The sequence below is a fragment of the Amblyraja radiata genome, chromosome 35 (assembly GCF_010909765.2).
Source record: "Amblyraja radiata isolate CabotCenter1 chromosome 35, sAmbRad1.1.pri, whole genome shotgun sequence".
In the NCBI taxonomy this organism is placed as follows: Eukaryota; Metazoa; Chordata; class Chondrichthyes; order Rajiformes; family Rajidae; genus Amblyraja; species Amblyraja radiata.
Window position 1 is genome coordinate 17,467,359 of NC_045990.1, and position 22,559 is coordinate 17,489,917.

Below are 22,559 nucleotides of genomic sequence, written 5' to 3' on the forward strand. Positions count from 1 at the left end.
CAGTGAATTTCACTACACTAATTGGTGTATGAGACAATAAATGAAATTATGAACTATAACCAGATTTTGCAAGTGCTAAACAAGGTGTAAATATTCGCCATGAACCTAGAAACAAATGTTCGATTCTTCCAAAATTAATATAGGCATCTCACAGGGAACACAGGAGCTCAGTGCATCATCCGTCATGAGACAGCATCTGTGATGTGTAGAAGTATGAAAATGTCACCCATTCCTTCTCTCCAGGGATGCTGCCTGTCCTGCTGAGTTACTCCAGCATTGTGTCTATCTTCAAATGGAGACATCTCCAACATTTGCCTCTGACAAGAACGAACAAGAAATCCACAAAACTCATCACTTCCATTTGGTATTTATTGTAGAAATGTGATCAAACGTATCTGTATTGCACACAGAACTTAAGTTTTCCAAAAACACGGTCATCGATTAATTCACCAATTTACAACATTTAAATAACAGATTAAAATGACAAACTTTAGTCTTGGTCTGTACAGAAATTAAGTTTTGTTTTGTATTTTTTGGAAATAAAGATTTTCCTCCTCCTCTTGAAACCCCTATATAAAGAATGCAAAATACAAAGTAGACCCTGGATTTGGAAAGAGCCAAAAAATTATTTAATCTGTGCAGTCCTGCAAGACCAAATTGTTCTCCAAATGAATGAGCAAAGGCAGTTGTACAATTACACTTACAGTTGAAGCCCGTTAATGGTAAACCCATGGAAGTGAAAATGTTCTAATTTAATTCAGATCATTCCCATTGAATGCAAAATACCCACCACCAGATTTAATCGTTTAAGGAACCAAGTGGTTGAATAAATCTGAACCAGTGCGTGCTGGAAAATCAACAGGCATCAACTGCAAAATTTCAGACAGGCTTAAATACACTCTTCAGTGTACAAGACACATAGAAACAAGTTAAATCAACAGCATGGCAACCCTACCACGCCTGAAATGACTGCAAAACATTTTACTGAGGGGTTGACCCTTTCGAAAACCAAAGTGAAAATCCCCAGTCAAAAAAAATATTGATGAAGCCTGTATTGATAAATGCTGCTCAGTTGATTTCCAGACTTAAATTGTGGCTACTTCATTGCAGTCAAGTGGATGTCGTCATTGTGCAAAACAATCTCTAGTTCCACATTCACATTGGAACTGCTGCTTCCCCCAACCCACATTGAAGGCAAAACCTTCAGTAATTTAGTACTCAATTTCTAGATTAGTCCCTTCTGTGGATGCATTTTGTTTTAAACAGGAAATAAACTGTCCCTTGCTTCCAAGCCCAAACTAAAAGAACCCAAGCCACATGTTTGTAACCTTTTGTAAACAAAAATGAAAAGAGCACATTCCAATAAGGGGTCCCAATTGCTTGTGTAAAGGTTCTCTGTACATTGCCCTGCTGCCATTTCATCTCCCAACAGTATACTACATTCTTTACAACTCATCTTTAGGAACAGCTTCTGTTTCTTCTTCCTCGTCCTCCTCTCCCTCGTCGTCCTCCTCCTTTTCTTCTTCCTTATCATCATCTTCGTCTTCCTCATCATCACCCTCATCATCCACCTTATCCTTCTTATCCTCTTCCTCGCGTTTCTTCCTCTCCTCTTCATCCTGTTGCTCCTTCATTTTCTTTTCAGGATCCTGTGGACAACAAAAGTAATCAATCTCGCACATAAAACAGCAGTCGAATATCCCAAAATCTTTTCATTATTGAATTCTGCCTAGGTAAATCATTTTAATCTATTGGGAAGTTGCTGGCAAATTTCTCACTAAGTAACAGTGGCACAGTGAACCTACAATCTATTGTGCTAGAATAAAAGCAAATGTAAGGAACCCCAATTACCATAAGGTAATTAAATATGGAGAACAAGGACTTGAAACTAAACACATTTGGGATCAGCCCCAGCAAGTAATTTGACAAATCCAATATTGAACATGCGGTATACATAAAGCCTATTTAACGGGAATCATTGAAAATCTAAACATAGGAAAACACAACCCTTTGTAGTAAAGGCACAATTCATTGCTCACAAATGGAGCACTGTATACAATCGTGACTGCCCTGCTATAGGATGCCATTAAAACAAAGAGTGCAAAAAAGATAAGCTGGATCTTGCACGGGTACCCGGTTAGAAAATGTTTGGATGGATATGGTCCAGATGCAGGCGTGGGACTAGATTGGTTAGGAACTAGTGCTGAAGGGCTGATTCCATGCTGTATACTGCCCTAATGTGGCAAAAGGAATCAACTGACAATTTTGTCAAAATTGAGTCATTGCTTGTTTTCGGGTATTTGAGATATGCTCTACACAATGGTGAACAAAATAAGTTTTCTCAAGAGTACAATTTGAAAATATTTATACCAGAGAAGTAAGAAATACTATCACAGAGAGCTGAAAGAAAAACACGTTTTCCTCATTTACAAGAAAACACCTTTGTCAGTTGCTTCCTTTTGTCAAAGTAGGGGACTTTCCACCCATTCTCCCCACCCCAAAAATGGGCTACAAGATAATTGAATTGTCAACAGTTATGCACGCATTTCCCCAACTACAATGCACTCGGGTTCGTTTTATCAGCCTTTTGTTCCTAGAGGGGGCAGCTTCAATTCTTGAACCAGTTCGATTGGGAAAAGTCAGAAAGTCAATTTCTGCATGCTAGAAATATTTCATCCAATATTTTTTTAAACACTGCTGCCTAGCTGCAACCTTACTAATCATTTCCCTTCCTGCAGACAAGTTGCTTCTTACTTTGGCGTTTCCCCAGGTGTCCTTTCCAACCTTCTCAGCATATTTTTCATCATCTGTGATCAAGAAGTTATCAAATATTGTTCCAGATTTAACCTGAAAAGTTAAAGTATACATCGTGTGGTTATGACAAAATGTTGAACAAAATCAAGGTACCAACTCGATACAATGTAGCTGGCCCATAAACCATAAGGCAGCAAAACAAGGTGAAAACACAACTCTTGGTGCTTGTGGCAGTTTGATGTCCAGCTACATGCATCTTTGATCTTGATGCCAATTTAAAATAACAAAAGTGTAATGTTTAATTGAACTACAGCCAGTGGAAAGTTGAGTTACTAAGAGTTTGAATACATTTTAATATTTGACTTTGGACAATAATGACCAATGGAAGAAATTTGAACCAAGAAACTTAATTTTCCCAAATACAAACATGCCACCATTAACACCACTGACTCTACAAATTAAAGCACTACACAAAATGCATGCAGAATCAAACTTGGTGGAAGACTGCTTTCCGTTACTGCAGTATGTGAATTGCAGATTGAAATACAAATTGCTGCTAGCCATGGTTTAAAATACATTGCAGGATGGAAGTTAAGAGGCGGCATTGTGGCACAGCGGGTGAGTTGCTGCCTTAAAGCACCAGAGACCCGGGTACGATCCTGACTACGGGTGCTGTCCGTACAGAGTTAGAACGTTCTCCGTGTGACCGCGGGAGTTTTCTCCAGTTATACACCAAAGACATGCAGGCTTGTAGGTTAATTGGCTTCGATTAAAAATTGGAAATTGTCCCCAATGTGTAGGATAGCGTTCAGGATCACTGGTAGTCGTGGACTAGTGCTCTCTCTCTAAACCAAACTAATATATTGCTAATTATGTGGTCGGAAGACCAAGATTGGGAATTTCCAATCCTTTGGCCCCAAGCTTCACTTCAAAACATGGAAAGCAAACGTGAAAATAAACTCAGTAACTGCATTACACAATAGACCTTAAATGCGTTCAAAATTAAAATGGTTTTTAGATACCAAGTCAAATTCTTTGGGCAGATATATTCTTTAGCCCTCTATTGTGGAACAAGCATTGCACTAACCTGCCACAAATCCAGGCCAATCACAGAAATATCTTTGTAACTGTACAGGTCGGAGTCCGGAGTATACTCTGGATTGTCAATTTCAGGATGAATCCATTTTCCTTTGTAATCTGGATTATCAATCTGTGCTGGTTTCCATTCACCCTGGTGAAAATAATAAAATCACATTAGTAACAAATGAATGCTGTTAAGACTGGGTCAGGCAGCATTCAGAGCAATACAAACTATAAACCCAGATTCCAATTAATCTTCATTTGGTTTATAAACCTTCCTGCTAGAGGGTAGGAATCATATGCATTGTAAGTGTTGATTGATTCTACAGTGCCCTCCATAATCTTTGGGACAAAGGCCCCATCATCTATTTATTTGCCTCTGTACTCCACAATTTGAGATTTGTAATAGAAAAAAATAATAATCTGTGGAATGATTTGCCACAAAAGGCGGTGGAGACAGTCAGTGTATATATTTAAGGCAGAGATAGATAGATTCTTGATTAGTATGGGTGTCAGAGGTTTTGGGGAGAAGGCAGGAGAATGGAGTTAGGAGGGAGAGATGGATCAGCCCTGATGGGCTGAATGGCCTAATAGTGCTTCTATCACTTATGACCTAATGACTCACACGGCCTATCCCTGACCGACCGACCACCAGCACCCACACGGGCTGTGTAAAGCTAGAATTGGAATGACTCTTGTTCACCATAAATCTCTGCCACTGAACCTGCAGTCAGCTAGAATAGAGAAATATACATTACCGACTGATTTACAATCAAGCTGAATCTAGGAAAATCAAGCTCAGCACTCAACTGTGACAAAAATGGTTGCAAGCTTGACATTAAGTGCCAATGATAAGCCCAATTTAAGTTTGGCATCTAACAGTAGTTTTAAAATTTCACAGCTACATTTCAGACAGAACGTGAACACTGACAATTGCCATGCATCTCCATATGTTGGTTAGATCAGGTAGCGACTGTCAGATAACAAAAAGGGAATTCCAAGGAACTTAAGAGCTGCTCTTTAAATCTTCAAATCAACAATCAGCTAACTTGGCATCATTCAAGGGTCTTTATGTGCACAAGGGGCACTCATCAGACCACACAAACAACAAACACACACTTGATATCTCATTTGTCCACAGGTGAGAAATTGAGAGACAAGATTGATTGTAGCAACCAGCCATTTCTACTCATGCCATAATGAAACCGACCCACAGTAACCAAGGTTACAGCCTAGACAATTCGTGTTTCCTAATGAAAATACTATTCAGCAAACATGCTTCAACTTGCAACTCAGAATTAATTCCAAATCACGACATCAGGAAACTTGACAAACAAGCACAACTCTGGTCTTGTACATCGCAATAGAAAATGCACGTCAGGCAGCATCTGTGAGAAGAGGTACACTTAACACTGCCAAGGCACTTCAGAACTAGGAGAGAGAAACCACATGTTGAGGATGGAGGGGGAAGAAAAATAAAACAAAGGATGTCTCCAAAACAGTGATAATCTGTTGGCATCACTATTTTGGTTGATCTACAACTTAGACAAGGAATGCTTGCCTGAAATGCCAACTCAATTCCCACAGACACTCCCCACCAGGCAAGTGTTGAAGTACCAGTATGACAAACTTAAGATAACTGTACAGCACAAGAACCTTTGGACATCCTTTGACGTACAGCACAAGGTTAGAGTCATTCTTTAATGTATAGTTGGCTATATCCGTACAGCATAGTATTATCTTTGCTAAGATTAGATGTAAATAGAGGATCGAATAGCATGTAGTTTTTATTAGATATTAATGTTTAAGAACATATTGCGATTGGTAATAAGGAATAAAAGTGTGCAATATTTCCATTAATCTATGTAAAAGTTGAAACTACGTGTCTGAATGCAAGTTGTCAAGAGCCCAGTGGATTGGCGACACTTCTTGAAGGCTCTGCTGGGAAAGCTAACCTTTGCTATACAGGAAAACAAAGTGAGCCCCATCGACTGGTCAGTCCCAAATCCATGCCAGCTCCTGTGGGAGCCAGTCAGTGGAATGCAAATTTCTTCTTGTGTGGAGCAGTTGAAGTATGCCATCAAATTGATTGCCAAAGTGAGGGAGGGAGGATAGCATAGCAAAGAGAGAATAGTGATTGTGATGGGAGGTTTGGAAGCCTCCCTAAGATCCTGCCAGAACCGCAGCAGTTGAAGGTCCAAGTCGTCTACAAAGCAGGGGGTCGGGTCAGGTACCATAAACAGAATTGGGGAGAGCTGCAGCAATCAGAGGTTAGTCACTGAGTGGGTACCTTTGGGCCGGGTCCCAAGAAGAACATAGGAAGGAGGACCAGTGCAGGCAAGAGTGGAATGTGTACGAACGTACTGCAGATGATGGTTTAAACCAAAGATAGACACAAAATGGTGAGGTAACTCAGCGGGACAGGCAACTCTGGAGAGAAGGATTAGGTGACGTTTTGGGTCGAGACGTCTGAAGAAGGGTCTCGCCCCAAAAAGTCACCCTTTCCTTCTCTCCAGAGGTGCTGCCAGTCTCATTGAGTTACTCCACCATTGTGGGTCTACCCTTCAGGGTAAGAGTGGAAATTTGATCTTGAATCTAAGCTGGCATTCATGCAGCACATCCTCAGTACTGTACTCTGGGGATGGTGCCTGACCTGCTGAGATGCTCCATGGATGATATATCGAACAATACGTTGATGCAGAATAGGCAAGCTGATGCAGTAAGGAAAGCAAAGTCAGGGGTTACCTTGTACTCGGGGTTCTGAATCATAGGTGGCTCCCATTCCCCATCCATCTCATCATCCCAATCTTCAGGTTTCTTGGCATCAGGGTCAGGAGTATGCTCTGGCTTATCCCAGTCCTGATGGGGGAAAAACAGACAGTAAAGAGACCACGAAGGAAATCACCATCTAAATACGCAATCACGCCATTACCGCAACAGCCCCAGTCACCTCAGGTTTTACATCCTCGGGATCATCAATCTTTGCACGCTCATCCCAGTCCTCTGGTTTCTTGGCTTCTGGATCTTTAATCGTCTTTGGTGGCAGGAAATCCCAGTCTTCTTCCAAGCTACCCGATTCTACTTTCTGGTTGTCAATTTTTACTTCGTAAGAATTGTCAGGACGGACGATAAGGGTATACAGATGTGTGAATTCATCATCCTAGAAAAAGGAAAAAAAGATGCTTCAGCTGGTTTTGAGCACATGCAATGCTGCAGCAGTAAACTGCATCACTTCATCTGGTCACTGTCACCAGAACTCTTCAATTATTACTACAACAGCCACTTACTACAAAGCAGTGTGCAGTAAACAAGAAATCAACATTCAATATTTAATTTTACTTCCGTCACTAAGTATTTCCAATTTAATTTGTTCTAGCATCTGTACAGAAATGTTCCAAGACTGTGGCACAGTTGGGTTGCTGCCTTACAGCAGCAGAGATCCAGTTTGATCCTGACTACAGGTGCCGTCTGTACGGGGTTTGTACATTATCCCTGTGACCACGTGAGTTTTCTCCAGGTGTTCCGGTGTCCACCACACTCTAAAGATGTTAGGTTTGTAGGGGAATTGGCTTCTGTAAAATTGTAAATCGTCCCCAGAGTGCAGGACAGTGCTAGCGTACAGGGTGATCACTGGTCAGCACAGACTCAATGGGCCAAAGGGGCCCCGTTTCTATGCTGTATCTCCAAAGTCTAAACTGAGTGCAAGTGATACCACAGGATTCTTTTGCGAACACACTAACCAAGTCAACAAACAAAAATCGCCACACCATAATTGACGTCCCTGAAAAGCCCCAAAGCCAACATAAAAGAATGGGCACTTCAACTCCCCCTCCCATTCCCAATCCGACCTCTCTATCCTGGGTCTCCTCCATTGCCAGAGGGAGCAACACCGGAAATTTGAGGAACAGCACCTCATTTTCCGCTTGGGGAGGCTGCATCCGGCGGGCATGAACATTGAATTCTCCCAATTTTGTTAGCCCTTGCTGTCTCCTCCCCTTCCTTAGCCCTCGAGCTGCCTCCTCCCATCCCCCAGCCCTCAGGCTCCTCCTCCTTTTCCCTTCCTTCTCCCCGCCACCCCCTATCAGTTTGAAGAAGGGTTTCGGCCCGAAACGTTACCTATTTCCTTCGCTCCATAGATGCTGCTGCACCCGCTGAGTTTCGTCAGCATTTTTGTGTACCTTCGATTTTCCAGCATCTGCAGTTCCTTCTTGAACATAAAAGAATGGGAGGTACACAAAGGTGCTGGAGAAACTCAGCGGGTGTAGCAGCATCTATGGAGCGAAGGAAATAGGCAACGTTTCGGGCAGTTCCTTCTTAAATAAAAGAATGGTAGATATGTATTATTTCCACAGTTTTGATGAGACCCTATGCCCAATATTAAACCCACAACTTTGATCACTCCGAGCAAAATATATTCACCTTGCAACGAACATCCTTGGATATTAAGTGATTCTTTCCTTTGTAGTTGAAAATGACATGGACTTTCTTTGTTCCTGGGCCACAGATGTCAGGGCCTAGAATTTAACAGTAAACCGTTATCCTCATTCATCGCCAGAAAATAAATTAAAACAGTTGAAACCTTTAAACACTCATCCCTGCAGGAAAGGATTTTTCCCAAATGTCCAATTTAACTCCAGTTACAAACTTTTACTTCATAATTGTTAACAGATGGATGTATAAACAAAATACTTCAGATACTGACAATCTTAAATAACAAAAAAAATCTTGGAAATATTTGCATCAGAATAGAGCCGCAGATCAAAACTTCCCAAGAAAAAATGGGTTAAGTTGACAATTTCTGACGAAAATTCAATCAAAAGCTAGCTCTCCGCAAGTGCTAAGCATTTTCAGGTGTACGTATTATGGAACAATGAAGCCACATTACAGCTTGGTCTTTCCGATTTCAAAGTGAATAATATCACTACCACCTGGCGGCTCCTATGGTGCTCTTGGATAGCTTAGGGTCACTTACCAAACATAATATTGTAGACCGAGTCTCCATGCATATCAGCTTGGTCAAGGTCCGAAGGGAAGATCTTCACGTAGCCACCTCCGCAGTCGATGGTCTGCTCATGCTTGACTGTGAATTGGACAACAAGGGTCTTCCCTTCATTGCTGAAGGGGTCAAACCTTGCTGACAGTGCATAGAATCTGGCATCCTCACTCGTCTGGAGTCCTAGAAATGGAATGCAGTCAGAGGATAATGAGTCCTGCTTAATGCTTGCCATTCAGTACTGATACTAGAGATACCACCTCATTCTTCCACACCATGCACCATATTACAATCACCAAGCACAAAATCGGCAATACTGCACAGGTACATCAGCTCCACCAGAAAGGGCTAGTTGCTAAACCAAATAGTGGTAACGTTTGTAACAAAGTTAAGAACATTGTTCAAACACAAGTACCCAATTATTTCTAGACATCCCAATTTTAACATTACTACTTTTAAACGTTTTACTTAGGCAGTAGAGTTGCTGCCTCACAGAGCCAGAGACCAGGGCTCGATCCTGACTACAGGTGCCATCTGCACAGAGTTTGTACGTTCCCGTGATGTTGCGAGGTTTCTCTGGGGTCCGTTTTCCTCCCACACTCCAAAGGCATACAGGTTAATTGTAGGTTAATGGCCTCAGTAAAATTGTAAATTGACGCTAATCTAGGAGTGCTAATGTATGGGGAATTGCTGGTTGGCGTGGACTTGGTGGGCCATCACAGAAACACCGGTTCTCCTAGTCTCACTGCATCAGGGAGACAACTAACTAACAAAGAAATAAAGTACTGGAGGAACTCAGACAGCCTGGCTCAGCGACTAAAGCGAGAGGTGAATAGGAAACAAGGATGTCGGGCAAGGAAGCGAGCAGGAGGCAAGTGTAAAGTCAGGGAGGGAACGATATGGGTGGAAGTGCAAAGGAGGTTAAAAGGGAAATGTGGGACAGCAGGAATAGGAAGTGCATACAGAGGAAGGGAAAGGAGCACATGACATGATGGTGGGAGACAGCGAGAGATGCATGTGCACAGGAGTGGTGGGGCAGGGGAACGGGTCCAATACTTGAAATTGGATTGAAGAACAGTTCTAGTCAGCTAGCTCAAGATGTGCTGAACCATATCAGCATATCTGAACAACCTGCTGACCTGAACTTCTCAGCCAAAAGGAACCAGGCATCAAAAACACTGTGGGTGACAGTTCCTATGCAAACTGTTCCATGTTCTTCCATCCCTTAGAGAGCCAGGTAACTCAAAATCTTCAGTTGGTTAACAATGGCCCAAACTCAGAATCTAATTGGCACCATCCAGTGGACTATCTAGATGGTGCCAATTAGCATCCGAGCTTGGGCCATCATTCACCAACAAGATTTTGGTACTGACCTCCCTGCCATTGAAGGGATCAACGAGAGCCACTGCCTCAAAGAGGCAGCCAATATCGTAGGCCCACACTGCCCGACCACAAAGAGTCCGAAAGCAGTGATCACCAAGTTGATAAATATCTTCTGGAACAACTATGAGGCTTTTGACCACTACAGAGCACTAATTTCAACCATGAACTTATGGACTCTTGATAGACAAAATGGTGAAGTCAGCGGGTCAGGTAGCATCTCTGGAGAAAATTAATGTCACGTTTCGGGTCAGGACCCTTTTTCATACTTCAATCTGAAGGGTCTTAACCCAAAACGTCACCCATTCCTTCACTCCAGAGAGGTTGCTTGACCCACTGAGTTACTCCAGCATTGTGTCCACCTTTCATATAAACCAGCATTTGCTGTTCCTTAATTAACTTGTGGACCATCTTTTGGACTATTTCTACACACTACACCAAATCTAAGACTGTGCTTAAATTGAATGAGAGGAAGTCATACCAAAATTGCATAAATATAAAATCAAATTTTGTAGTACTGCATCAGTCACAGGAAACTTGACTGGGGGGAGGGGGGGGGGGGGGGGGGGGGGGAGTGTTGCAGCAATGGAAGAGCTCAAACCATTTACTGTTAGTAATTTCAACCAAAACAGAAATTATCCCACCTTTATCGTTCTCTGCATCACCGAAAAATTTGCCAGCAGTCAGCTTGAATTTTCCATAATCAGTTTTGTGCTTTGATTCAGCCCATCTCTGTGTCCAGACATCTGATTCGAAGAAACAGAAACTATCATTACACTTCTAAAACAAAACCAAAACCTCCTTAAGAATGAGAACTTGCAAATTGTTAAACACTGAATGTAACTCCATGTGTACACATTAATCAGGCCTCTAGGTGGCATCTCAATAAAATTATGCATTCTAAAAAAGTTAAAACACAAAATGGAGTAGCACAAGACTGAAACTCGACATCCACACTTAAAAAGGAATACATTAAACAGTTACGATGCCCTGACTTTGGACAGGATAAGAGTAGATTCTCCACAAAACTGCCCAATAGTTAGACAAGATAAGTCACTGAAAAATGCCATTAAGTACCATTCAACTAGGCCAACTGCCAGCCATGATTAGAATAACAATGACTAGGATACAACTTTATTTATCTCAGAGGGAACTTGGTCTGCCACTAGTCAAAAGATAGTTACAAAGCATCGAAGTGTCACATACATTGTAAAAATGAAATTTAAGTGACCAGTTATTGCACAGCACATATTGATTCTGTTGACGTCCACAGCAACCCAACACACGGCAGTGTAGATGATGGCACTGGCCACCACCGATTGATAAAACATCTGCAACATTTTACTGCAGATGTTGAAAGAGCCAAGTCTCCAAGAAAGTATAGACAGCTATCACATACAGTGTCCCGGCTCTCCTGGCCCAGTGTACTGTCCAGGTAAACTCCAAGGTACTTTACTCCTGGGTAACCTGCACATCCACATCCTTGATGGAGACTTGATGTTCCTCTCCTCACAAAGTCCACAACTAACTCCATGTTGGTGTTCAGCTGCAGGTTGAGCTCCATGGATGCTAACCTGGTCCACCCACCAAGTCATGTCACAGCAATGCCATCTACTATGCATGAATGAGACTTGACATTGATTAAACCAGTTATCCATCTCTGGTAGTGCCATTGCATCACTTCTCCACAGTTCCACACAGAACACAGATCTTGGATCAGCCCCACTCCCTGAAAGTGACAACCTCACAAGTAGAAAGTGGTAAGTGCTTGCCTAAGCACTGATAAGAGCATTGAGTATGCAAGTCAAGACATCAATTGCAGCCCTGAAAGCATTCTATCGGAAAGCATCACAGCTTGGTTTGGGAACAGCTCCATCCAAGACAGCAAGAAATTGCAGAGTTATGGACGACGCCCAGACCATCACAACAAACCAACCTCCTTTTCATGGACTGCATTTATACCTCACACTGCCTCACCCTGGCTGCTCCCTCTCCCATTGGGCAAAAGGTATCAGGCAACTGAATCATCCTACCACAACCAGAGAGCAGTCCTGAACTAATTGGGGACCCTCAGACTATCTTGGATTGGACTTTATTGGCTTTACCTTGCACAAAACGTTATTCCCTTATGTAACTGTACACTGAATGGCTCAATTGTAATCATGTATAGTCTTTCTGCTGGCGGGTTAGCATGCAACAAAAGCTTTTCACCGCACCTCGGTACACGTGACAATAAACTAAATGGAACTGTAAGTCAGGCAGTCATGATGCAAATTTATTAGAGTTTGGTTAGGTCACATGGTGTATTTCGTAGAGAGTTAGATTTAGCTCTAAGTGCTAACGGAATCAAGGGATATGGGGAGAAAGCAGGAACAGGGTACTGATTTTGGATGATCAGCTATGATCATATTGAATGGGTCAAAGGGACGAATGGCCTACTCCTGCACCTATTTTCTATGTTTCTGGTTGCTCCATTACCAGAAGGACATGGAGGCTCTGGAAAGGGTGCAGAGCTGGTTTACCAGAATGATACCTGGATTAGGTGGTGGTAGTAAAAGGAAGTTGGACATATCTGGATTGTTTTCTCTGGGACTAGAAGTTGAGAGTAGTCCTGGTAAGTTAATTGAATTCTGTAAATTGTCCTTGGTGTGTGGATGCGTTTGGGATAAAGCTAGCGCGAATCATTTATCGATGATCAGCATGGACTCAGTTGGTCAAAAGGGCCCGTTCCCATACTGCATTTGTCAATCCTATGTAAAACCAAATAGCTGGAGATAGATGTACGGGCAGGGAATTTTATTAAATAATTGGATCATTAGATATTATCAATTATCCAACTCCATGTTAAAACTGACTTTAGATTGGGACACCAGCACCAACCTAGGTCTCAGTTACTACCTCATTTAGAATAAATAATGTGACATTTATACTATGTTGAGCTCTGAATTATTCTTTTGGAATAATCTACAATTCAATTCATTTACTTCAATTACAGCATCGACTAGATTCTTCATTTTGCATCAATAGGCATAGATTCAACTGCATAACATGTTCACTCTAGAAGCACTTGACCAAACAGAAAACAGTCTAAATCAACACTGCAGACTGCATTGTTATAGCAGTGGTTCAAAGGGCAAAAAAATCCCCACAATTTTACCTCCCACTACAATTATTCCCCATTGACTCCACCTGAAACGGCACTGTAAATATCATGGTGTACTGGAAGCAAGCTCAGCTCTGACAGTCCTTGCACTTAAATGGTTGTAGAGTATCACTGGTGAACATTGACTGAGTGAAGTTAATGATGTCCACCATCATCCAAGGATATAGAAAAAAAACATATGCACACCATACCTTCATCTCTAGGGACAAGCAAGAGGATTCGAGACAAACAAAGTTTTTAGTTAAATAAAAAGCAGCACTAGTAGCAATCCAATAGATGGGCAAATACTAGTCCATTTCACACAGTAATATACAGTATTGCTCCCTTGCCACAATTCTCCCATTTCACCAACACTACCCATAATTAACTTAATGAAATAGATACTGCATCCAGTCATTAATGAATTAAGACTTGGCTTGGAAAATGCCCAAAGATCTGTGAGAATTAGTGTGTCAGGCGTCCAGTCAGGTCATTTGCCCTCTTAAAGGAAATACACGCATTTATATTAGAATAACTGCAGGAGATTTCTGAAAATCTAAATACACCATATCTAATGGTTTCTTTTCAACTAGTCACATACTCAAAGACCTCTAGTAGATTGAAGACAAAAGAGGTGCTGTCATCTGGAACGAAGGAACTTGATGAGTCAAGTGGCATCTGTGAAAGCAAATGTGCAAATTGACATTTTTGGTGTCTGCCTCAAGAGCACAAAATTGCAATTAGGAAAATATGGAAATACTCATCAGATCCAGCAGCATTTGTGCAGGGACCATGGACTTCCAACGCAAGACCCAAGCAAGTCCACCTCCAGTTTAAATTCCATTTGGAATATTTTGGAGGACCAAGAAACCAAGAACCAAGCTTCAGCAACTGAATCGCATATCCTCCTGACTTAATGATTCAAGAGTTTCGGCTAAACAGTCTTACCAGTTTATCAGCACTAGCCAGCACAGAGAAAAGCCAAATCTAAATATTAAAAACAAAATGTTGGAAATGTCAGCAAGTTAGCGGGAATACAAATGAAAAACAGTCAATGTTTTAGGCCTGCAACCCTTTGTCAATCAATAGGTGCAGCACGGTAGAGTTGCTGCCTTACAGCACCAGAGACCCAGGCTCAATCTCAACCACACCTTTCTCCCGGGTGCTTCGGTTTCCTCCCACTTTCCAAAGACGTACAGGTTTGTAAGGTAATTGGCTTCTGCAAATTATCCCTGATGTGTAGGATAAGGCTAGTGTACAGGGATCACTGGTCGGCACGGATTTACTGGGCCGAAGGGCCTTCTCCCCCACAGTATCTTGGAAATAAAGAATTGTTGCCATTTTCCAGCGTTTTATTGCTCGCTCAGCTTGGACTCAATTGCCCTTGGAAAGGAACCTTTGGACACGCTAGAGGCAGAAAACATATTCCCGATGTTGGGAGAGTCCAGAACCAGGGGGCCACAATTTAAGAATAATGGGTAGGCCATTTAGAACGGAGACAAAGAAACACTTTTTCTCACAGAGAGTAGTGAGTCTGTGGAATTCTCCGCCTCAGAGGGCAGTGGAGGCAGGTTCGCTGGATGCTTTCAAGAGAGAGCTAGATAGTGCTCTTAAAAACAGCAGTCAGGAGATATGGGGAGAAGGCAGGAATGGGGTACTGATTGGGGATGATCAGCCATGATCACATTGAATGGCGGTGCTGGCTCGAAGGGCTGAATGGCCTACTCCTGCACCTATTGTCAATAACAGAACATCTAGAAATCCTTGCCAACTCCGCTTAAAGAAAAAAATGACTAATTACTTAATATTTTAAAAACATTATAGAACCCAGACTTCAGTGGCTCATAGTAACCGTGGAGGCAAAAGGTGCAAGTCAAGTGTTTCAAGCAGAAACCCAAAACATCAATTTGCACATCTGCCTCCACAGATCCTGCTTGACCCACCAAGTTCCTTTGCTCTAGATCGCAGCACCTGTAATCTCTTTTGTGTTAACACTGCAGGTCGAAGAGTATGTGGCTAATTGAAAGGAAAAAGAGAAACCATTAGATATGGTGCATTTAGATTTTCAGAAATCTCCTGATAAAGTCCAACTGAAGAGTTTGGTTAGCAAGGCTATAGAGCACATGCAAATTGGGGTAACATACAGAGCACATGTAGAAAGGAACTGCAGATGCTGGTTTATACCGAAGATGGATAAAGTGGAGGTGTAACTCAGCAGTCTGGAACCATCTCTGGAGAAAGAATAACATATACTGATACAAATTGAAAACTGGTGAATAGACAAATTAAGGTGGGGCAAATGGACCTTTACGCAAGTTGGCAGCCTACAAAGGCAAGAACTAGTGCAGACCCAGGCTATTTACAACCAATTAGACCAAGCAGACCAACTACAAAACCTCTGAGCTTGTTGATAATACAAAAGATGGCAGGATTGCAATTAGGGAGAAGGTTTCAAGGACATACTGGCTAAAATGGGTAGGCTGGAGAATACTACAATGTAGAAAAATGCAAGCTCATACAGTTGTAGTCAGAGTACAATTTAAGAAAAATAGTGATGTTGGGAGATGCTGATATTTAAAAGAGACCAGGTGTCCTTGTGCAAATCAGTGGAGGCCCACATTTTAAGTGTAAATACCAAATGGTGAGAATGGCCTTAAGTGCGAGAGCATCTGAATAAATATCTCTATAATTAGATTATTTGTGAAACCACACCTAGAGAGTGCATGCAGTTTTGGTTTCCTTGTCCAAAAATATCATTGCCATACAGGAAGCACAAAGGGGATTCACCAGCTTCAGGTTTGAGGTTGAAGATCAGCCATGATCTGATGAATGGCAAGTAGGAACAGGAGGGCAGATACCCGCTGCAACATTTTTTACGTTCATACTCCCGGAGTCGCAATTACCCAGGGGGAAATGATTTGCTTTGGCAGAATAGCAGCCATTAAGTAACAGTGGATTTACAAGATAGACACAAAATGCTGGAGTAACTCAGCGGGTCAGACAGCATCACTGGAGAAAAGGAAGAGGTGGCGTTTTGGGCAGTTATCCTTCTTCAGATTCCTTTACAAGATAGATGTTGACAGGGCAAAAGTCTTGAAACATATGCACGAGGCATCACAGAAGAAAATGGAGCATCTAAAATTAAAATTAAACAAACCAAAAGTAGGAGTTCCAGGGTAGACAAAAATGCTGGAAAAACTCAGCAGGCTAGGCAGCATCTATGGAGTGAAGGAAATAGGCAACATTTCGGGCCAAATCCCTTCTTCAGCTAATAGTAATCTATTTCTTCGCTCCATAGATGCTGCCTCGCCCGCTGAGTTTCTGCAGCATTTTTGCCCACCTTCGATTTTCCAGCATCTGCAGTTCCTTCTTAAACAGTAGGAGTTCCAAGTTCTTTTCCTCTCACACTCCAAAGCTGTACAGATATGCAGGTGAATTGGCTTGATGTACGTGTAAATTTCCCCGAATGTGTGCAGGATAGTATTAGCATGCCGGGATCGCTGGTCAGGGTGGACTCAGTGGGCCAAAGGGCCTGTTTCCGCACAGTATCTCTAAAACGAAAGTAAAACCTGGTTTCCAGAACACTGGGCAAGGGAGAAAAAAGGTCAACAACTTCAAGCAATATTTTTCAGACTTGGATGACAAAACTATTTATTTCACCTTACCTGCAGTATATTTAAAATTGTGTGCTCAATTCATTGTGAGGTTTTGTTTTAACATGATTAAAAGCTGTGGAGAAAGTGTACATCACCAATAAAACAGATTGGTAGCAGTCACTTCAGTACCAAGTGAGTCATTGATACAAGAGCCGATATCACGGCCACCCAGCTGCTCAAGTATTCACAGGCTTATCTTTCAAGTGAACAAAAAAATGAACTAGTTAGAAACCAGTGTTTTAATACAAGGTTAATCTATCTATTTTACACGAGATCCAGCAGTAACTACAATGGTCAATGGTACTGCATTGATACAGCAAAAGAGGCTGTAGTTCAGACTAGAAAGGTTGTATGTTTGCCTGAAAGGTCTTGACCCAAAATATCAACTATTCCTTTTCTCCAGAGATCCCGTCTGACCCGCTGAGTTACTCCAACTTTGTGCATCTTGGTCATAATCATATTTGCAAATCCTATCACACCTCTTTGTACTTTCAATAGAGATGACTCCACAACCCTTTGGTGTTCTCATCCCTTTACACTCAACCTGCCCCACCACAGGCACTTTCCCTTGCCAGGGACCCCATGCGAGACAGGTTTACATGCATCTCTTCCTACCGCCCATTGCATTTCAGTGCTCCCAATGTGGCCTCTTGTATGTCACTGAGGCCAAGCATAGACAAGGCACATAGACCAAACACTTACACCAAGGCATGCTGGCGTTCCTGGTTGCAAACCATTGTAACTCCTTCCCATACCATACCCCCCCTCCCTACCGCAGTGCACACTATTGTCCATCATCCCAGTCACCCTGCTGCCTCCCCCTCTTCTGTCTGTACACTCATTTCATATTTTATTTTACCCCTCTTCCCCTTCCATCCATATCGCTCTCTCCAGGTTCACATTTAACCCCTCACCTTTCATCACGACAACCTTTTGGCTTCTTTTCACTTCTAGCTTTTGGCAGACGGGTGGCGTAAGTGACAACCACCCCCTTCCGTCGTCTCAAACAATAGGGCACGCTTTGCTCCAATCCCCATCACCTCATTTCCAGCTTCCTATTCCAATCTAAAGGACCTGACCCTAAATTGTTCGGCGCGGACTTGTAGGGCCGAGATGGCCTGTTTCCGTGCTGTAATTGTTGTTATATGGTTAAATATAGCCTGTCCATTCCCTCCACAGATACTCTGGACCAGCTGAGTTTTGCATCCTCCAGTATTTTGCTTTTGCTCTAAACTGGTTGAAGTCTCAGCATTTGTACTGGCCCAACAATCATGTTCAACAGTGTGCCGCCACTTAATGAAGCTACTCGGCCAACTCGTACCCACCAGGGTAGACATAAAATGCTGGAGTAATTCAGTGGGACAGGCGGCATCTCTGAAGAGATGGAATGGGTGATGTTTCAGGTCAAGACCCTTCTTCAGACTGGTGTCAGGCCATCAGCGCTGGAGAACATAGGCATTTGTTCTTCCAGACAGGAGATTGTTTCAGAGGGATCATCTCAACACAACAAAAACAAGTCAAGCCTGAGGAATTGGCTGACAACAGAAGAATTTAGAGAAGACATAGCTCATGGGGAAAAATAAAACTGGTTCATATCCTAGTGAATGGTGCCAAAACCTAGTCCTCAGAAGGTCCAGACTTCTTTCACAAAAATCCATCTCTTGTAAAAAAAGCCTTCCATCCACCTGTAACCCATCAGTCACACCACTCAAACAACTGAAATAGATTCACTCAAACACCCCATTGACCATGACCAGGTGACAGAGAATGGAGGCGCTTTGGTCCAAAATCAGTTTACATATAGGAAATGTTCCACTGTTATAATCTAATTAGTCTCAAACCACCTCTCCCCATTACCTCAAGTCCAATTACAGATCACACCCATGTCCACTTTCAACATTATCTTGGTGCTGGGAATCAATCTTAACCTCTGGAATTCCCCAAATCAGCAGGGAAGTGGGAATTTGCCAAGAACTAACGGACTTGATGGCTAAATGCTCCCAATCTAAATATAAAATAATCAACTCATTACTTCCTCCTTCCTTTAAGATATCCCCAAACCCATTTTAAGACATTGGTCCCAATGTAACCGCTTCCCTTAGGGACTTTCTGTTGCTTCACAAGATTCAGGATGTTATACAAATCCAAGTTTGTGAAAACCCAAGGAATTATCTCTACCAAAGAACCAGGGACACAGAAAAAGTTCATCATCCTAGATAAGGCAACATGATTCCAGGATTAACACAAGTGGAATGCTACATTACCAAAAAATGCTGTGCACAACACTGCATTACACCACAAACAGGAAAAAAAATAATTAAAAACTTATAGCCATCCGTAAATGGCATTTTATTCCTGCTTCCAGTACATTTCCCCATTTTGCTCTCTACAAAAGGGTAAGCCATCCTGTATTTCCCAAGTCAGGCAACTAATCGCAATTCTTTTGCACAGGAAAGCTCACGAGGAGGAACTGTCTGAATCTACAAAGGTCATTAGATTGTGGCAAATGATGTAGTCGAGTTCGAGTGAAACCATGCAGTTCCTCCAATCTTGCCGGTCACTCAACATAGGCTAGTACAAGACAGACACAAAATGCTGGACTTTTGTACAACCAAACCACATCAAATATCACTAATCCAAAACATCACCCATCCTTTCTCTCCAGAGATACTGCCTGACCTGCTGAGTTACACCAGCACTGTGTCTATCTTCAGAACAAACAAACTTGACAGTCTGAAGAAGGGTCTCGACGCAAAACATCACCTATTCCTTCGCTCCATAGACGCCGAGTTTCTCGCATTTGTCTACCTTCGATTTTTCCAGCATCTGCAGTTCTTTCTTAAACAAACTTGACAAGAGCATTATTTACCCACTAATCATTTATTGTTTTAGTTTAAAAGGATTTTGAGAGTTCTTATAACTTAATAGTTATCTTTAAACCCTTCCCAATACATCCCATCAATACAATTCGTCAAGGACCCACACCACCCTGGCCACACCTCAATTCAGTCCTGCCATCAGGAAAGTGATATAGCCTAAAAATCATGACCTCCAGGTTCAAGAACAGCATCTCAGCAACCATTGAACGCGACAAACACCAACTAAACTTTAAACTACAGTCTTGGATGCAACTAGGTATTTGGGGCTTTTGTTTCATACAATTTTGTTTTTATTGAACTTGTTTTCCCCTCATTTTAATTCTGTTATGAATTGTGTACTGTGCTTAGAGACCTGTTATGCTGCTGCAAGAATGTCATTTCGTTTAAGAAAGAACTGCAGATGCTGGTAAAATCGAAAGTAGACAAAATGCTGGAGAAACTCAATGGGCGAGGCAGCATCTATGGGGAAAAGGATTAGGCGACGTTTCGGGTCGAGACCCTTCTTCAGACTCAATGTCATTGTTCCATTTCAGTACATATGACAATTAGACACTCTTGGGTCGATGCTGCCTCCTGACCCGCCGAGTTCCTCCTGCACTTGTGTTTTTTTGCGCAAGATTCCAGCATCTGCAGTTCCTTGTGCCCAATTTTTGATTTGGTTTGCACAAAATAAAACACACTCAAAACTAATAACATGACGTTAAAATTGAATGGACGACTAGCAATGAACAAAGGCATCCGTTGGGCAGAGAAGGCAAGGATGCATTTAAAACTAGATTTAACAAAAAGCTCGCTCACATTCAAACATTATTAAAAGTAACATGTTGGTAAAACCCCTAAAAAGAGGGGTCGAGTTTGATGATCTTCAAATTTGAGATTCAATGTTTCTGATAACTGATGTTTTACTTACCACAATCTGCTAAAAGCAGCATTACAAGTGAAGATATATTTTAATAGAAATGCAGATTATTCTGATCCGCTCCCCACCCCCTCAAACCCATCTTTTCTTTTAGTTTGATAACCTCCACCCCTCCCCCCCCCCCCCCCTCCTCCTCACTGAGCGCTGCCGGATCACAGGCCACACACTGCATGCCCGGAGCCGGGCCACAGCTCCTGCCCAGGGGGGGGGGGTGAATCTGTACATACAGGGGGGGGGGGGGGGGGGTGAAGCTGTACATACAGGGGGGCTGGGGGGGAGCTGTACATACAGGGGGGCTGGGGGAGCTGTACATACAGGGGGGCTGGGAGCTGTACATACAGGGGGTCTGGGGGGAGTTGTACAAACAGGGGGGCTGGGGGGAGTTGTACATACAGGGGGGCTGGGGGGGAGGGGGTGAAGCTGTACATACAGGGGGGCTGGGGGGGGAGGGGGTGAAGCTGTACATACAGGGGGGCTGGGGGGGGAGGGGGTGAAGCTGTACATACAGAGGGGGGGGGTGAAGCTGTACATAATGGGGGGCTGGTGGGGTGAAGCTGTACATACGTGGGGGGAGGGTGGTCGGCTTAACGCGGCCCAGCCCCCCCTTCCCCTCCACCCAACTCACCTCCATCGTTAAAGTTCTCGGTAAAATAGACGCTGGGCTCCGCCGCTACCGCCACCACCACCAGCAGACAGAACAACAACCTGGTCTTCATCTTTCCCGTATTGTGTGGGGTTTTTCCTCGACCTGTAAATGTATGTGTTTAGCTGGTGCGGGGCCGCCACACACACACACACACACACACGGACCGAGGGAGGGAGCGAGAGCCGCCGACTAGAGGGAGCGGCGCTGGTCACGACTGAAGCCACCGGGAGAGAAGCGGTGTCCGCCCGCCCCTTATATACCCCCGCGCCTCACACAAACCTCCCTCCAGTCCCGCCCTCCGCTCCCATTGGCCGCCGCCCGCACTGCACCCGATTCCCCGCTCCCCCATTGGCCGACGCGCCCGCCACTCACCCGCCCCCCCGCCGCCAGCAAGCTAGGTTGCGCCGCTGCCCAGATGGCTGCTGCTGATTGGCTGCCGGCAGCGTCATGGCGACCGGCGCCGGCCAATGGGCATCGACCACATGTTCCGACGTCGGGCTGGACCGGAAGTCCCGCCTTCCCGTCGGGTGGTCACGGGTGATTGGTCAGTGCGCCCGTCAATCATGCCAGGCAGAGACGGCTGTCTTCTCAATACAATGCTTGTAAATTGCAAAATAAAACCTTCTGCATGCAGCAGGCACACCAGCATATGCATCTAACCACAGCTGGGGAAACCTATTCACCTATTTTAAAGAATATTAATTCTATTATGAACATATATTCCAACATGTTATGTAGCATTTCAACAGAACATTGCACAATTTTCCACCAGGTACTGAAAGATACATATGCAGGAAGCAACTGCAGATGCTGGTTTAAACTGAAGATTGACACAAAAAGCTGGAGTAACTCAGTGGGACAGGCAGCATCTCTGGATAGAAGGAATAGGTGACATTTTGGGTCCTGACCCTTCTTCAGACCTGACTGAACTGAAGAAGGGTCTCGACCCGAAACATCACATATTCCTTTTCTTTAGAGATGCTGTCTGACCCGCTGAGTTACTGCAGCTTTCTGTGTCTTATCTTCTGATAGAGACATCTTGGGTTGCAGAATGGGAGTGCTCTCCCCACTGCCTGCAACCTCTTCACTGTGGCTATTCCCATCGATTTT

The 22,559-nt window shown here is 43.2% G+C and overlaps 1 protein-coding gene across 1 annotated transcript; it reads right to left on the reverse strand.

The window, feature by feature from the left end:
* Nucleotides 1-351: 351 nt before the first annotated feature.
* Nucleotides 352-21,715, reverse strand: calr (calreticulin). Its single transcript, XM_033012153.1, has 9 exons — nucleotides 21,429-21,715; nucleotides 10,852-10,953; nucleotides 8,807-9,010; nucleotides 8,254-8,348; nucleotides 6,785-6,994; nucleotides 6,580-6,693; nucleotides 3,842-3,985; nucleotides 2,755-2,847; nucleotides 352-1,649 (listed from the first exon to the last, which is right to left on the reverse strand). Exons 1-9 carry the CDS (start codon nucleotides 21,517-21,519, stop codon nucleotides 1,446-1,448), a joined length of 1,257 nt encoding a protein of 418 aa, XP_032868044.1. The 5' UTR covers nucleotides 21,520-21,715; the 3' UTR covers nucleotides 352-1,445.
* Between the last annotated feature and the right edge of the window lie 844 nt (nucleotides 21,716-22,559).

What these genes read in the sequence shown, in the direction of transcription:
- calr (XM_033012153.1), bottom strand. Translation starts at nt 21,519, where the DNA reads ATGAAGACCAGGTTGTTGTTCTGTCTGCTGGTGGTGGTGGCGGTAGCG. An exon ending in CCGAGGATGTAAAACCTGAG is followed by an intron (nt 6,694 to 6,784) that starts GTGACTGGGGCT and finishes TTCCCCCATCAG; the next exon opens with GACTGGGATAAGCCAGAGCA. An exon ending in ACACCTGGGGAAACGCCAAA is followed by an intron (nt 1,650 to 2,754) that starts GTAAGAAGCAAC and finishes TGTTGTCCACAG; the next exon opens with GATCCTGAAAAGAAAATGAA.